Below are 15,822 nucleotides of genomic sequence, written 5' to 3' on the forward strand. Positions count from 1 at the left end.
TTTTGGGGGGGAGGTGGAGGTGCAGTGCCGTGAATGGATCCCAGGGCCTCACACATGCCCTCCCACCTAGCCGCCCCCAAGGCCCCTAGCTTGGGCTTTCGGGGACAGCGTAGGAGAACACACACTTAAGGCTCCCGAACGGCTCCCCTTGTACACCCAAGCCTCGCGATGGACACCCGCCACGCGCTCCTCTTACCAGCTTGATCCTGTCTTCACAGCGCAGCAGGTTAATCATCACCTGCAGGTGCTGGGGCAGGTCACCTGCTGGACAGAGGAAGAAAGGGTTAGACGCCGCCCACCGGCTCGCTACGAAGACACCTCCGAGCGGCTGACCTGAGTGAGGGCTCACAAGATTTCGGGGTCAAATTTCTCTCCCTACACCGCGGAACAAGCTGCACAGGTAGTCAGGCGGAGCACCCCTCCTCTCCCAGTAACTGGGGTGTGTCAGCGGGAGGGAGTATGATTCTAACCCTCTGTGTGTGTGTGTGTGTATGTATATATACATATACATATACATATACATATACATATACATATATATATATATATTGTGGGGGGGTACTGGGGATGGAACCCAGGGGCCCTCTACCTCTGGGCTACACTATCAGATCTATTTTTTATATTTGGAAACAGGGTCTCACTAAGTAGCTGAGGTTGGCTTCAGCTTCAAACCTGCACGATCTCCGTCTCAACCTCCCAAGTACAGGGATTACAAGCGTGCACCATTATGCCTGGCATATACTATTTCCTTAATGTCTGCATGGGTTTGTTTCTTAAGAAAAGGTTCATTTGTAAAGAGGCCAGGCTAGAAAAAGACACGAGGAATAACACATTTAAAAAATCTACACCAGCCGGGCGTGGTGGCGCACGCTTGTAATCCCCGCGCTTGGGAGGCGGAGACAGGAGGATCGTGCAGGCTCAAAGCCAGCCTCGCTGGCTTAAGAGACCCTGTTTCCAAATAAAAATGTCAAAATAGGTCTGGGAGTGTAGCCCAGAAGTAGAAGGGTTTCCAGGAACCCTAGTACCACCAAAATAAATAAATAAATAAATAAATATCTACACCAGCCGGGGGTAGTGACGTAAGCTTGTAATCCTAGTACTTGGGAGGCTGAAACGGGAGGATCATAGGTTCACAGCCAGCCTCAGCTACTTAGTGAGGCCCTCCACAACTTAGTGGGACCCTGTTTCAAAATAAGGAATAAAAAAAAAAAATAGGGCTGGGGGTGTAGCTCAGAGGTAGAATGCCCTGGATTCAATCCTCAGTACCACAAAAAAAAAAAAAAAAAAAAAAAGGAAGGAAGGAAGGAAGGAAAGAAAAGGAAAGAAAGTTCATTTGTAAAGATTCTAAGTTAAGACTGGGAGTGGTGGCCCACACTTATAATCTCAGCATTTGGGAGGCTGAGGCAGGAGGATTGTGCAGGTTCAAAGCCAACCTTGCTGGCTTAAGGACTTAAGAGACTCTGTTTCCAAATAAAATATAAAATAGGTCTGGGAGTGTAGCCTGGAGGTAGAAGGGTTCCATCCCCACTACCACCAAAAAAAAAAAAAAAAAAAAAAGCCAGATGTGGTGCGCACACTTGTCATCCCCGCGCTTGGGAGGCTGAGACAGGAGGATGGCACAGGTTTGAAGCCAGCCTCAGCTACTTAGTGAGGCTCTCGGCAACTTAGTGAGACCCTGTTTCCAAATAAAGTATAAAATAAAATCGGTCTGGGAGCATAGCCTGGACGTAGACCCATGGGTTCCACCCCCAGTACCACAAAAATAAAGAATAAAAAAATTAGAACTGGGAATGTGGCTCAGAGGTAGAATGTTCCTGAGTTCCATCCCCAGCATTAACTAACTAACTAACTAACTAAATAAATAAATAAATAAAGCCAAAACCCAAAGTTATCCCACATGTCACACTGAGGACCCCAGAAGCACAATACTGCGTACACACTCCCCCACCCCAAAGAAAAACATCGCATCTGCATTTGTTCCTTTTGCAAAAACGCCTTTTTAGTTTTAAAGGCAGAATGGCAGATGATGTCTAAATTGGGCTCCCTGTCTCGGAGCCAAATCAGGACATTAGACACCTGTACTTCTTACAGGGGGCAGTTCTCATGTTAAGAGTTCATTCCACAGTAAATCATTATTTTCTTTTTTGGAAAAAAAAGTGCTCCTCTTATCTTCTGTCCAGTAATGGACTCCACTGTGTAACACAGGCCCCGCTGGCGCTGCTGTCCGTAAGGAATGCTGTGGAGATAATGGTTTGCTTTACTTACTTATTTACTTATTTACTTATTTTTTGTAGTACTAGGGATGGAAGCCAGAGGCATTCTACCTCCGAGCTACACTCCCAGCTCTATTTTTTTTTTTTTTTTTTTGGTGGAACTGGGGTTCCTGGAAGCCCTTCTACCTCCGGGCTACACTCCCAGACCTATTTTTACATTTTTATTTGGAAACAGGGTCTCCTAAGCAAGCGCGCGCGGCTGGCTTCGATTCTCCTGTCTCTGCCTCCCAAGTGCAGGGATTACAAGCGTGCACCACCACGTCCGGCTTCCAGCTCTATTTTTTATTCTTTATTTTGATGCAGGCTCTCACTGAGTTGCAGAGGGCCTCGCTAAGTAGCTGAGGCTGTCCTTGGACCGTGATCCTCCCGTCTCAGCCTCCCCAACGCCGGATGACAAGCATGCGCCGCCACGCCTGGCGAGTGTGGGAACATTTTTATAGTCAACGAGCAAAGCTTCATGTTTTGCTACGTAGGCATTAGAGTTCAGACACTAACAGCTGAATTCCTCACGGAGCAGGACCATTAAGCACATTCAGGAATGAGAGCTCTATGAAGAGGTCCACTATACTAGAGACCACGGCGGTAATTATAGCTACACACACATGCACATAATACACTACACTCACAACACTTGTGCATAGTTTTGTTTTTATTTATTAATTATTAAATTATTTATTTATTAAATTATTAATTATTTATTAATTTTATTAATTTTATGTATTAATTTGTGTGGTACTGGAGGTGGAACCCAGGGGCATTCTACCTCTGAGCTATACCACCAGCCCAATTTTTTATCCTTTCTCCCTCCCTCCCTCCCTCCTTCCCTTGGAAACAGGGTCTCTTAAGCCAGCTGCACATCCTCCTGTCTCCACCTCCAAAGCACGGGGATTACAAGAGTGCGCCACCACGCCCGGCCCCACCCCTATCTATCTATCTATCTTTCTTTTCTTTTTTTTTTTTTTTTTTTTTTTTGGTGGTACCGGGGTTCCTGGAACCCTTCGACCTCCGGGCTACACTCCCAGACCTATTTTATACTTTTATATTTGGAAACAGGGTCTCCTAAACCAGCGCGCCTGGCTTCGAACCTGCGCGATCTTCCTGTCTCCGCCTCCCAAGCGCGGGGGATTACAAGCGTGCGCCACCAAGCCCGGCTTTCTTTCTTTCTTTCTTTCTTTCTTTCTTTCTTTCTTTCTTTCTTTCTTTCTTTCTTTCTTTTTCTTTCTCTCTCTCTTTCTTTCTTTCTTTCTTCCTTTCTTTCTTTCTTTCTTTCTTTCTCGTGGTACTAGGGTTCCTGGAAACCCTTCTACCTCCGGGCTACACTCCCAGACCCATTTTTATATTTTATTTGGAAATAGGGTCTCTTAAGTCAGCGGGGCTGGCTTAGAACCTGTGCGATCCTCCTGTCTCCGCCTCCCAAGTGAGGGGATTACAGGCGTGCGCCACCACGCCTGGCCTATTTTTTATTTTGAAACAGGGTCTCTCTGAGTTGCAGAGGACCTCACTAAGTAGCTGAGGCTGTTCTTGATCTGCGATCCTCCGGTCTTTGCCTCCCGAATGCTGGGATGACAAGCGTGCGCCGCCACGGCTGGCTACATGTGCATGGTGTGAAATTTCCATACTGTCTAAAGTATTTAGAGCCCACTGTAAAGACGAGGATACTGGGGCTCGGAAGTGGGCTGTAGCTAATGTAGAGCGCAGTAACTTGCAGCACCGCGTTCGGAAGCCAGGCCCATCTGGCTCCACGCAGATAACTCTTCCCAGAAACCGCACCGCTTCTTTGTACAAGACAGTTTGCAGCTTACAATGAACCCCAACGCTGATCATAAGTATTGGTCTGTGAAACCCGGAGTGAGCCGGGCATGGTGGAGCACGCTTGTAATCCCCGCGCTTGGGAGGCTGAGACAGGAGGATCGTGTAGGTTCGAAGCCAGCCTCAGCTACTTAGCGAGGCTCTCGGCAACTTAGTGAGACCTTGTTTCCAAATAAAATATAAAATGGGTCTGGGAGTATAGCCCGGAGGTAGAAAGCCTCTGGGTTCCACCTCCAGTACCAACAAACAAACAAACAAACAAACAAACACGGAGCGAGCCGTCATGTTTGCCTGAACTTGTAAGGTCTGAAATTCTAACCCAAGACACTCAGATCTGAGAGGATGCTAGAGGGCATGAGGTTAAATAAACAAAACGCTAACAAGCACTGTCACAAACAAATGTGGGTTGGTCTCGCCCGCTGCTGTTCTAAAACGCAACGGCCTTCCCAGTTCATGCGCGCTTGAACACACACACACACGCACGCATGCACGCGTGTGCAGAGAGGCCGGGCCCGTCACAAACATCCACTTGTACATAAAACACCCACTCAAGCCGGGCCTGGTGGCGCATGCTTGTCATCCCCGCGCTTGGAAGGTGGAGACAGGAGGATCGCGCAGGTTCGAAGCCAGCCTCGCTGGCTTAAGAGACCCTGTTTCCATATAAAAATATAAAATAGGTCTGGGAGTGTAGCCTGGAGGTAGAAGGGTTTCCAGGAACCCCAATACCACCCCCCCAAAAAAATAGGGGTGTCGCTTGGAGGAAGAATGCCTCTGTGTTCCATCCCCAGTAACACACACACACAGTCATATAGTAACTTAAGGCCTGCAGCTAACTGATGGACTGGTTGTGGGCCATCTGTATGCACCACGCTAGTTCTGACCCAGACACGTGTGGTTTGAGAGGATCACCAGCTCCCAGTGCCACCCAAGAGCACCCGCGAGTCCATGGCACCAGTCCCTACAAATCTGCGCCGCGCTACTTCTCTGGCCTTGAGACCCAACAAGTCACCCACGCCTACGTGAACCATCCCTCGGCGGCACAGAAGAGAAGCCCCAAGTTAAAGCCGTCACCTGCGTGCTTGTGGGGGTGCTGGAGACTCCGCGGGCCCTGAGGACTGCTTCCCTGCTGTAGGAAGAGGGCTGCTCCTTTCACCATGAAAAAGCTCTCGCTCAAGCTGGGGAAAACAAAACCAGAAAACTGTTAGACCAAGTTCACAGGGGGAACGGCCAGGAGTGCGGCCAAGGGACAGCTTTGGAGCGGACCAACGGCATGTAATATGCCTTTGTTTTTTTTTTTGTTTGTTTGTTTGTTTTGTTTTTTGGTGGTACTGGGGATGGAACCCAGGGGCCTTCTACTTCCGGGCCACACTCCCAGACCTCTTTTATATTTTTTTTGGAAACAGGGTCTCTTTAAGCCAGCTGAGGCTGGCTTTGAACCTGTGCCATCCTCCTGTCTCCGCCTCCTAAGTGCGGGGATTAAAAGCGTGCGCCACCGTGCCTGGCTGTAACGTGCCTTTGGGATAAAACTGTTACTATTATTTTTGTGGTGCTGGTACCCCGAGCCCAATTATTTTGTATTCTTTATTTTGAAACAGGGTCTCATGAAGTTGCAGAGGGCTTCCCTATTTAGCTGAGGCTGGCTGCGAACCCGGATCCTCCTGTCTCAGCCTCCCAAGTACTGGGATTACAACCTTGCCTTTGCTGAAAAGTTTTGCTGATGAAATAATGCTTCTGCTACAATACCTGGAGTCCCAAGTGGGCTCTCCAGGGCTAAAAGACCTGTCTTTCCTGCTGGACACGAAAAGGGATCTCACTGCAGGATGATAATATATCTTTTTTTTTTTTTTTTTTGCAGTACTGGGATGGAACCCAGGGGCATTTTACCTCTGAGTCACACACCAGCCCTATTTTTTATTCTTTATTTTGAAACAGGGTCTCACTGAGTTGCAGAGGGCCTCACTAAATAGCTGAGGCTGTCTGCAAACTGCAATCCTTCTGTCTCAGTCTCCCAAATGCTGGGATTATAAGCATGTGCCAACAAACCTGGCTTCAGGACGATACTTTCTTTTCTTTTCTTTTTTTATTTTTGTGGATCTGGGGATGAAACTCAGAGGCATATTACCTCCAAGCTACATCCCGGCCCTATTTTGTATTTTTATTTTGAAACCGGGTCTCACTGAGTTGCAGAGGGCCTCACTAAGTAACAGAGGCTGTCTGCGAACCACGATCCTTCAGTCTCAGCCTCCCGAATGCTGGAATTACAAGCATGCACCACCACGGCCAGCAGAACAATATTTTCTAAAAATAGAGAAAAAGTAGTTGTGGTGGCAATGCCTGGAATCCCAGCAATCCAGGAGGCTAAGGTAGGAGAATCACAAGTTTGAGGCCAGCCTGGGCAACTTAGCAAACCCCTGTCTCAAAATAAAAAATGATCTCAGCATTCGGGAGGCTGAGACCTGGAGGATCGCGGTTCGCAGACAGCCTCAGCTACTTAGTGAGGCCCTCTGCAACTCAGTGAGACCTGGTTTCAAAATTAAGAATAAAAAAATAGGGCAGGGGGTGTAGCTCGGAGGCCCAATGCCCCTGGGTTCAATCTCCAGACCTGCAAAAAAAAAAAAAAGAAAGAAAGAAAGAAAGAAAGAACAAAAGAAAAGGGCTGGGGGCGTTGCTCAGTGGTAGGGCACCCCGGGTTTGATCTCCAGTAAGGAACAACAACAACAACAACAACAACAAAACACTGTTTAGGTGAGAGTGATCTGTGTTGTGAATTGTTCATATTCTTTTTTTTTCTTTTTTAAAATTAATTAATTAATTAATTAATTTTATTGGTGCACTGTATTCATACATCATAGTGGGATACAAACTTTTGTAGACATACATGCACACATCGCCCAGTCAGCCCCTACCCAATCCCCACCCCGTTCCCTCCCCATCCCTCCTTCCCATGCTTGGCTTAGTGGTTGACATCTAGTATTATAGCAATTTATCCAAAATTAAAAATGATAATCTCACATAACAGTTTCATTTGTCTGATACCAAGCTTTTGATGACTTAAAGATAACATTTCAATATTTCTTTTTGCTTTCTTTCTTACCAGAGAATATTTTTTTTCTATTTTTTTAGGTGAAACTATCATATATTTATATATTTATTTTTCAGAAAAAAATCTATCCTAATATGGAATATGGACTCTAGATACCCAAAACGATCTTGAAAAAGAACAAAGCTAGAAGATATATATTTTCTGATTTCAAACCATATAAAGCTACAATAATTGAAACAGTATAGTACTGTTCTAAAGGCAGATATATAAACCAATGGAGTTAAATACAAGCCTAGAGCTAAATTCTTCCCTATATTATCAAGTTTTGAATTGTTCATATTCTTACAGTTGGTCTTTTGCTTCTAAAGTCCTGGCTGTAAGCAGCCACCCAGGTTTTGGCGCCCTCTCTTGGTAGGATGTGAGGAGGACCAAAGCATACATCACCAGCTGTTTGCACCTTAAGAAAACAGGCTGGGCGTGGTGGCCCACGCCTGAAATCCGTCCTTGGGAGGCTGAGACAGGAGGATCTCAGCTTTGAGGACAGCCTCAGCATGTAATGGGACTCTCATCAACCTAACGAGATCCTGTTTCAAAATAATAAAAACAGCCTGACCTGGTGGCGCATGCTTGGAATCCCCGCGCTTGGGGGGTTCGAAGCCAGCCTCAGCTACTTAGTGAGGCTCTCAGCAACTTAGTGAGACCCTTTTCCAAATAAAATATAAAATAGGTCTGAGAGTATAGCCCAGAGGTAGAAAGCCCCTGGGTCCCACCCCCAGTACCACAAAAAATATATATAATAATAACAAACACAGAGCTGGGGTGTAACTCCTAGGTAGATGCCCCTGGGTTCAGTCCTTAGCAAAACACACACACGCACGACAAAAACAACTAAGTGGTCCACCAACCTGTAATTTAGCTTGGTGAAAGTTGCCCTGTGAAGGTTTTCCTGTGGAAAATCTCAAGTTGACTCACCGAATTCCTCAGCAAAACAAATCTTTGGCTTTTGTTATTTTAACTAGCAAAAAAAAAAAAAAACCATTTAAATTCAACCTATTACCTAAAAAAAATGATAATTAGGGGTAGGAGTTCGGCACAATGGTAGAGGGAGTACTTGGCTACCATAAGTGAAATGTAAGATCCAATCCTCAGTACCAGTAAATAAGTAAAAAAATAAAAAATTTTTCACTCTCATGATTGGACTATCAAAACAATACAAAACGCTCTCAATTTATACAGAAATTAAGACTCATAAGAAAAAGAAAGCCATAAATCCAGGTGCAGGGGCACATGCCTGTAATCTCAGTACTTGGGAGGCTGAGACAGAAGGATGGCAGACTTGAGGCCAGCTTCTGTAATTTAGTAAGACCCTGTTTCAAAGTAAAATAGAGCTAGGGGGTATAAGCTTAGAGGTAGAATGCCCCTGGGTTCAATCCCAATACCTAAATAAATAGAAATCTTTTTGGTGGTACTGAGATTCCTGGAAACCTTTCTACCTCTGGGCTACACTCCTGGACCTATTATATATATTTCTTTTTTTTTTTTTTTAAACAGGGTCTCTTAAGCCAGTGAGGCTGGCTTCGAACCTGTCTCTGCCTCCCAAGCCCAGGGATTACAAGGGTGCGCCACCACGCCCAGCGAAATCTTCAGTACTTTTAAAAAATAGACCCCTAAACCAGGGGTGGTGGCACTTCCTGTAATCTCAGTACTGGGGGGGCTGAGACAGGAAGATCACAGATTCAATGCCAGTCTCAGCAATTTAATGAGACTCTCGGCAACTAAGCAAGACCCTGTTTCAAAATAAGAAATAAAAATAGCTCAGGGTGTACCTTGTAGAATGCTCCTGGGTTTGATCCCTAGTAACACACACGGATGAGTGTGTGCACGCAGACACACGCAGACATACACAAATACACACACACCAAGACTTAAGCAAATTAATCCCTCATAGAAATACAAGGATATTTTTGGTAATATAAAAAAGTTAGCTTGTTTTTGCCCCAGACATCTAGTGTTAGTAGTTAAACACTGTATTCCTGAAGAAAAAAAAAAAAAAAAAAAAAAAGCCGGGCCTGGTGACACATACCTGCAATCCTAGTACTTGGGAGGCTGAGACAGGAGGATCGCGGGTTCGTGGCCAGCCTCAGCAACTTATCAAGGCCCTCTACAATTAGTGAGATTGTTTCAAAATAAAAGAAATAAAATAGGGCTAGGGGTGTAGCTCAGAGTCAGAATGTCCCTGGGTTTTGTCCTCAGCACCCTGAAAATTTAGTAAGTAATTAAGGGCCAGGCATGGTGGTGCATGCTTATAATCCCAGCATTTGGGAGGCTGAGACAGGAAGACTGCGGTTCCCGGACAGCCTCAGCTACTTAGTGAGGCCTTTTGCAACTCAGTGAGACCCTGTTTCAAGATAAAAAAAAAAAAAAATACGGCTGAGGGAGTAGCTCAGAGGTAGAATGTCCCTGGGTTCCATCCCCAGTAGCTCAAAATAAATGAATAAACACATAAATATGTAAACAATTACATCAAACAATCAATAAATTAGCTAAGTCTAAAATATAACTCTAAAGCCGGGCGTGTTGGCGCACACTTGTAATCCCCACTCTTGGGAGGCTGGGACAGGAGGATCGCACAGGTTCAAAGCCGGCCTCAGCCACTTAGTGAGGCTCTCAGCAACTTAGTGAGACCCTGTTTCCAAATAAATTATAAAACAGGGCTAGGGGTGTAGCCCGGAGGTAGAAAGCCCTTGGGCTGCAACCCCAGTACCACAAAAAAAAAAAAAAAAAAAAGAAAGAAAGAAAAGAAAATAGAATATAACTCTGCCAGGCATGGTGGTTCACACCTGTAATCCCGGTACTTGGGAGGCTGAGTCAGGAGGATCCCAGCAACTTGGTGAGGCTCTCAGCAACTTAGCGAGACCGTTTCAAAGAAAAATAGGGCCGAGGGTATAGTTTAAAGGTAGAATGCCCAGGACTCAATCCCCAGGAACACACACACACACACACACACACACACACACACACACACACACGATAGTAACTCTCAAGTGCTAACACAATGCCCCAATGCTAGTCTTTAAGTCAGCAGCCCCTGGGGAAACGGATCTAGGACAGTAAGCCCATAATAAGATCTCTTAATTTTTCTCCTCAAGCTCCTTCGCATGCAAAACACAAGCACCGATCAGATGCGAAACGGCAGGGCCCGGCTCTGCTCCCACGCACGGCCTCAGAGCTCTGACCACTAACGGGTCCTGCCCCGGTCCCCGCACGGTCCGGGAGTACAGCGCTTCTTCGCCCACTGCTGCAGCAGCCTGCCAACCTGTCCTCTTCACCCGGGACACGTGCTCCAAGTTTCCAGTGCTGAGGAGCCCAGGATTAGAAATATCTAAAGAATGAGAGGCATCCTTTCCTTACCAGCCCCACTCTCACCCACGGGGAGCCTGAGACTCGTTAGCACCCATTTAGGCGGTCTGTTTTAGCAAGCTGCAGAATCCTCCGACACTTGCTAAGGTATAAATCTTTTTTTTGGTGGTACTGGGAATGGAAGCCAGGGACATTCTACCTCCCAGCTATACCCCCAGCCCTAGTATTCTTTCTCTCTTTCTCTCTCTCTCTCTCTCTCTCTCTCTCTCTCTCTCTCTTTCTTTCTTTCTTTGGTGGTACTGGGATTCCTGGAAGCCCTTCTACCTCCGGGCTACACTCCCAGACCTATTTTTACATTTTTATTTGGAAACAGGGTCTCCTAAGCCAGCGCGCGCGGCTGGCTTCGAACCTGCGCGATCCTCCTGTCTCTGCCTCCCGAGCGCGGGGATGACAAGCGTGCGCCACCACGCCCGGCTATTCTTTATTTTTAATACAAAGTCTCACTGAGTTGCAGAGGGCCTCACTAAGTAGTAGCTGAGGCTGCCTGCAAACGCGATCCTCCTCTCTCAGCCTCCCAAATGCTGGGATGACAAGCGTGCGCCACCATGTCTGGCTGAAGTCTAAATCTTGCCAACCTCCTTTCCTAGGATTTCACAACCACGTCCGTTTCCAGGAGCGTTTCGTTTTAGACACGGATTACTTACTACTTACAGTCATCCAAATCTCAAACAGCTCACTCGGCCGAGGAGTCCTGACCCCGGAAAATTAAAACAACTGCCAGGCGTGGTGGCGCACCCTGCAATCCCGGCGCTTGGGAGGCCGAGGCAGGAGGATCACAGGTTTGAAGCCGCCTCAGCAACTTAGTGAGGCCCTCTGCAACTTACCTTGAAACAGTGAGACCCCGTTTCAAAAATAAAAAGAATAAAATATGGCTGGGAGTACAGCTCAGAGGTAGAATGGCCCTGGGTTCAATCCCTAATTTCCACAAAAAGTAAGTAAGTAAACAGACAGAGCAGTCTGTCGGCCGGGGAAATCTTTTCAAGGCAACATCATCCTTTTTACTTTATTAATTTGGAACAGAAAAGAAAAATCCATACTGACCAGAAACTGGAGCACTCTGGGTGGAATCCGTCAACCAGTAACAGTGACCTTTGCCTTGGAAATCAAAGGCAGAAATTCCCCTTGGTTTCCCTTACATTTCCATTGGGGAAGAAAAAAATAAAAAATACTAATCAAGGCCAAAGAATAGGCTGATTTTACCGTGTGGTCGCTGAAGGCCGGCGGTTCCTCGGCCCAGTGGACACTGGAGTGCCATTCAAGGTTCCGCGGGGATGGGGGCACAGGGGGAGGCTCTGAGCCGGAAAGCTCAGGCGTACATGGCCCCCAGGCTGTGCGCTCACCCTGCCCCTGGGAATACAGTAAGGGACAGAGCGGGCGGAAACCACGCGCCGTGACTCCGGGGCTGGCCAGCGGCTGGGCTGCTGAGAGGCGCCGTTAGTCACGGGCTCTATGAAAACAAGACCTGCTTCCTGGCTTCGGTCCTGAGCTTACCGAGGGTCCGCAGCATCCTGCAGACACGACGTACAGGCTAGGGCTTCCTCTGGATCTCTTTTCTGTACGTCTAATACCAAGGGGGCTCACAGTACCCAAGTTCGCTGGAGCCTCCGATGGCCCATCAGAGAAATCCTTTAAAATGTGCCGGGGGCAGCTGGGCATGGTAGGTTGTAACACCAGTAATCCCAGTACTTGTAATCCCAGTACTTGGGAGGCTGAGGCAGGAGGATCGCAGGTTCAAGGACAGCCTCAGCATGTTAGTGACACTTTCATCAACCTAGCTTCCAAATAAAAATAAAGTAGGAGCTGGGCAAGGTGGTACACGCTTGTAATCCCAGCATTTGGGAGGCTGAGACAGGAGGATCGCAGTTCGAGGACAGCCTCAGCTGCTACTTAGTGAGGCCCTTGACAACTCATTGAGACCCTGTTTCAAAATAAAGAATAAAAAAATAGGGCTGGGGAAGCCCGGCATGGTGGCGCACGCTTGTAATCCCAGCATTCGGGAGGCTGAGACTGGAGGATCGCAGTTCATGGACAGCCTCAGCTACTTAGTGAGGCCCTCTTCAACTTAGTGAGACCCCGTTTCAAAATAAAGAATAAAAAATAGGGCAGGGGATAGAGCTCGGAGGTTAAATGCCCCTGGGTTCCATCCCCAGATACACACAGACAGACAGACAGACAGACAGACACACACACACACACACACACACACACACACACACACACAATAGGGCTGGGGGGTGTAGCTCAGAGGAAGAATGCCCCTGGGTTCCATCTCCAGTACCTAAATAAATAAATAAATAAATAATAGGGCTGTGAGTGTAGCTCAGAGGTAGAATGACCCCAGGTTCAATCCCCAGCACCACACACATAAGAAATCATGTTGGTGGGGCTGGGAGTGTAGCTTAGTGATAAACCCTGGGTTGGATCTCCAGCACCATAAATAAAAGTAAAATAAAAAAGAAATCCATATTAGCAGTAGTGCCCAGGGCAAGGAAGCCCACAACCCCACCAACCACTCCCCCAGCCACTGGGAAAAAAAAAAAATTAGGCTTCTCATGAAAAGCTTTAGTATTCTGAAGTGTGACTGAAGTTAAAAGTCTGACCCAAGCCGGGCATGGTGGTGCAGGCTTGTAATCCCAGCATTTGGGAGGCTGAGACAGGAGGATTCGGGTTCGCGGACAGCCTCAGCTACTTAGTGAGGCCCTTTGCAACTCAGTGAGACCCTGTTTCAAAATAAAGAATAAAAAATAGGGTTGGGGGTGTAGCTTGGAGATAGAATGCCCCTGGGTTCCATCTCTAGTACTGCAAAAAAAAAAAAACTTCTGGGCAGACCGTTCAGAATGTCTTCCTCCACGGCTTTAAGAAAAGTCTTGGTGAGGGATAAATACAAAAAAAGGTCAGGATCAGTGCTTTATACCGTCAATACAAATATGTCTTCCGACGTTGGCGGCCGCCCTACAGGAAGGCTTCGTAGGAACCGAGGCTGCGAAACATCGAAGACAGACGCGACCCTCCATCAAGCTCCCCAAACCCTGGCTGCCAGAACCCAAACGGCCGCGTGTGCGGAAAACAGGGGTCGGCAGCGGCCTACGTACTCATCTCTGGAAAGCTCTGATCGGCAGAGGTACTGAGTTGGCCGCAGCAAGATGCAGAAGTCGGAAAAATACCAAAGGTCCACGAGCGCCGGATTCCCATCGGCGGCGCCCCTTCCACCGAGCGCCCGCGCAGCCCCGGCCATCCGCTCCCTCGGGTTCTTCTGGAGCAGGAGTCCTCCTCGGACGCTGTCCCGCCCAAGAGCGAAGGGCCCTGGGCACCCTCGTCTTCCCCTGATATTCTGGCCACAAAGGCCCTTGTCCCGGCATGTCGTGATGAAAGGGGCCATTCAGAGGGAGTGGGCAGCCGGAGGTCCCCTCGTGGCCACTCCTATGAGCCAGGGGCAGGGGTGCGGGGGTGTGCTAGGACGGCTAGTCGCCAAGGGCTGTCTTTCAAATGACTGAGCGTCCGCTACCCAACCAACCGGGGCCGCCATCACAGCTGATGCTTCTGGGGACGGAACCCAGGGGCATTCGACCTCCGAGCGGCACCCCCAGCCCTAGTTTTTACTCTTTATTTATTTTTTGGTGGTACTGGGGATGAACCCAGGGGCCTTCTACCTCCGGGCTATACTCCCAGACCATTTTTATATTTTATTTGGAAACAGGGTCTCACTAAGTTGCTGAGAGCCTCACTAAGTAGCTGAGGCTGGCTTCGAACCTGTGTGATCCTCCTGTCTCAGCCTCCCAAGCACGGGGATTACAAGTATGCGCCACCACTCCCAGCTTATTTTTTCCTATTTATTTATTTATTTATTTATTTATTTATTTATTTATTTTGGTGGTGCTGGGGGTGGAACCCAGAGGCTTTCTACCTCTGGGCTGTCCTCCCAGACCTATTTTCTATTTTATTTGGAAACAGGGTCTCACTAAGTTGCTGAGAGCCTCACTCAGTAGCTGAGGCTGGCTTTGAACCCGTGCGATCCTCCTGCCTCAGCCTCCCAAGCGCAGGGATTACAAGCGTGCGCCACCACGCCCGGCTTATTTTTTCCTTTTTATTTTGAAACAGGGTCTCGCTGAGTTGCAAAGGGCTTAAGTAGCTGAGGCTGTCCTCAAACGGAGATCCTCCTGTTTCAGCCTCTCGAATGCTGGGATGACAGGCACGCCCCAGCACGCCCGACTCACTTTTATATTCTGAAAACATCCACTCGTGCTAATAGCTACCCGAGGGGTCTGGTGACCCTTTGCTGGGGACATCCCAGGTGGCAGGAACCGCATGCATGGGGAAGGCAATGCTCAGCCTCCCCAGGGCTGGGGCACGGTCCCCAAAGCCACCGGCAGGCAGCCCGGCACCAAGCACGCCAGGAACACCGACCTGAAGGGGTTCTGAAGAGGAGGAGACGGCACTTAACCGGAATATTCCAGAACACATGGTGGAAGGGGTGGCACAGAGAAGAGGCTTCTGGGAAGCCTTGTTCTGGAAGCTTCCCCAGCTCCGAAATGATCAAGAATCCTTGCTAGAAGATTATAAACCTCATACTACCATACCCTTGTTTTGCAGGTAAGGAGACCAGCTTGCTAGCACACATCTTTACGAGATAGGAGTGGCCTCATGTCACCTGGCCCGCAACACACACGCCTTCCTTCTTTTTTTTTCTTTCTTTCATGGTCCTGGGGATGGAACCCAGGGCCAATCAACCTCTGAGTTACACCCCCAGCCTTATTTTTTCTTCTTCTTTTTTTTTTGGTGGTACTGGGGGTGGAACCCAGAGGCTTTCTACCTCCGGGCTATACTCCCAGACCTTTTTTATATTTTATTTGGAAACAGGGTCTCACTAAGTTGCTGAGAGCCTCACTAAGTAGCTGAGGCTGGCTTCGAACCCGTGCGATCCTCCTGTCTCAGCCTCCCAAGCACGGGGATTACAAGCGTGCGCCACCACGCCCGGCTGTTTTTTATTCTTTTTTTGAAACAGGGTCTCACTGAGTTGCAGAGGGCCTCACTAAGTAGCTGAGGCTGTCTGCAAACCGCGATCCTCCTGTCTCAGCCTCCTGAATGCTGGGATTCCAAGGGTGCGCACCACACCGGCTTCACACACATCTTCTCCACCCCTGAATGTGCTGTTCCTTCTGGGCCACAGTGGAGACCGGCATTGCCGTCACCCTTCCGGGTGGCTACCTCAGCATGCACATCACGAGAACACGGAGGGTGTCTTCAGCCCAACATGAATACCTCGTGCTCAGGGAGACC

General features: G+C 48.1%; 1 protein-coding gene across 1 annotated transcript in view; it reads right to left on the reverse strand.

Annotated features, from left to right (window-relative positions):
• The window catches only part of SSH1 (slingshot protein phosphatase 1), a gene marked incomplete at both ends in the record, with an annotated part of 72,559 nt that overhangs the window by 27,944 nt on the left and 28,793 nt on the right, over nt 1-15,822 (reverse strand). Inside the window, 2 exons of the mRNA XM_080717706.1 lie at nt 197-261; nt 5,154-5,257. Of these exons, the coding sequence (XP_080573832.1) occupies nt 197-261; nt 5,154-5,257 (169 nt within the window). The remainder of the gene's footprint in view (nt 1-196; nt 262-5,153; nt 5,258-15,822) is intronic.

This window comes from Muscardinus avellanarius (genome assembly GCF_963383645.1).
Source record: "Muscardinus avellanarius genome assembly, chromosome: 21".
NCBI classification, from domain to species: domain Eukaryota; kingdom Metazoa; phylum Chordata; class Mammalia; order Rodentia; family Gliridae; genus Muscardinus; species Muscardinus avellanarius.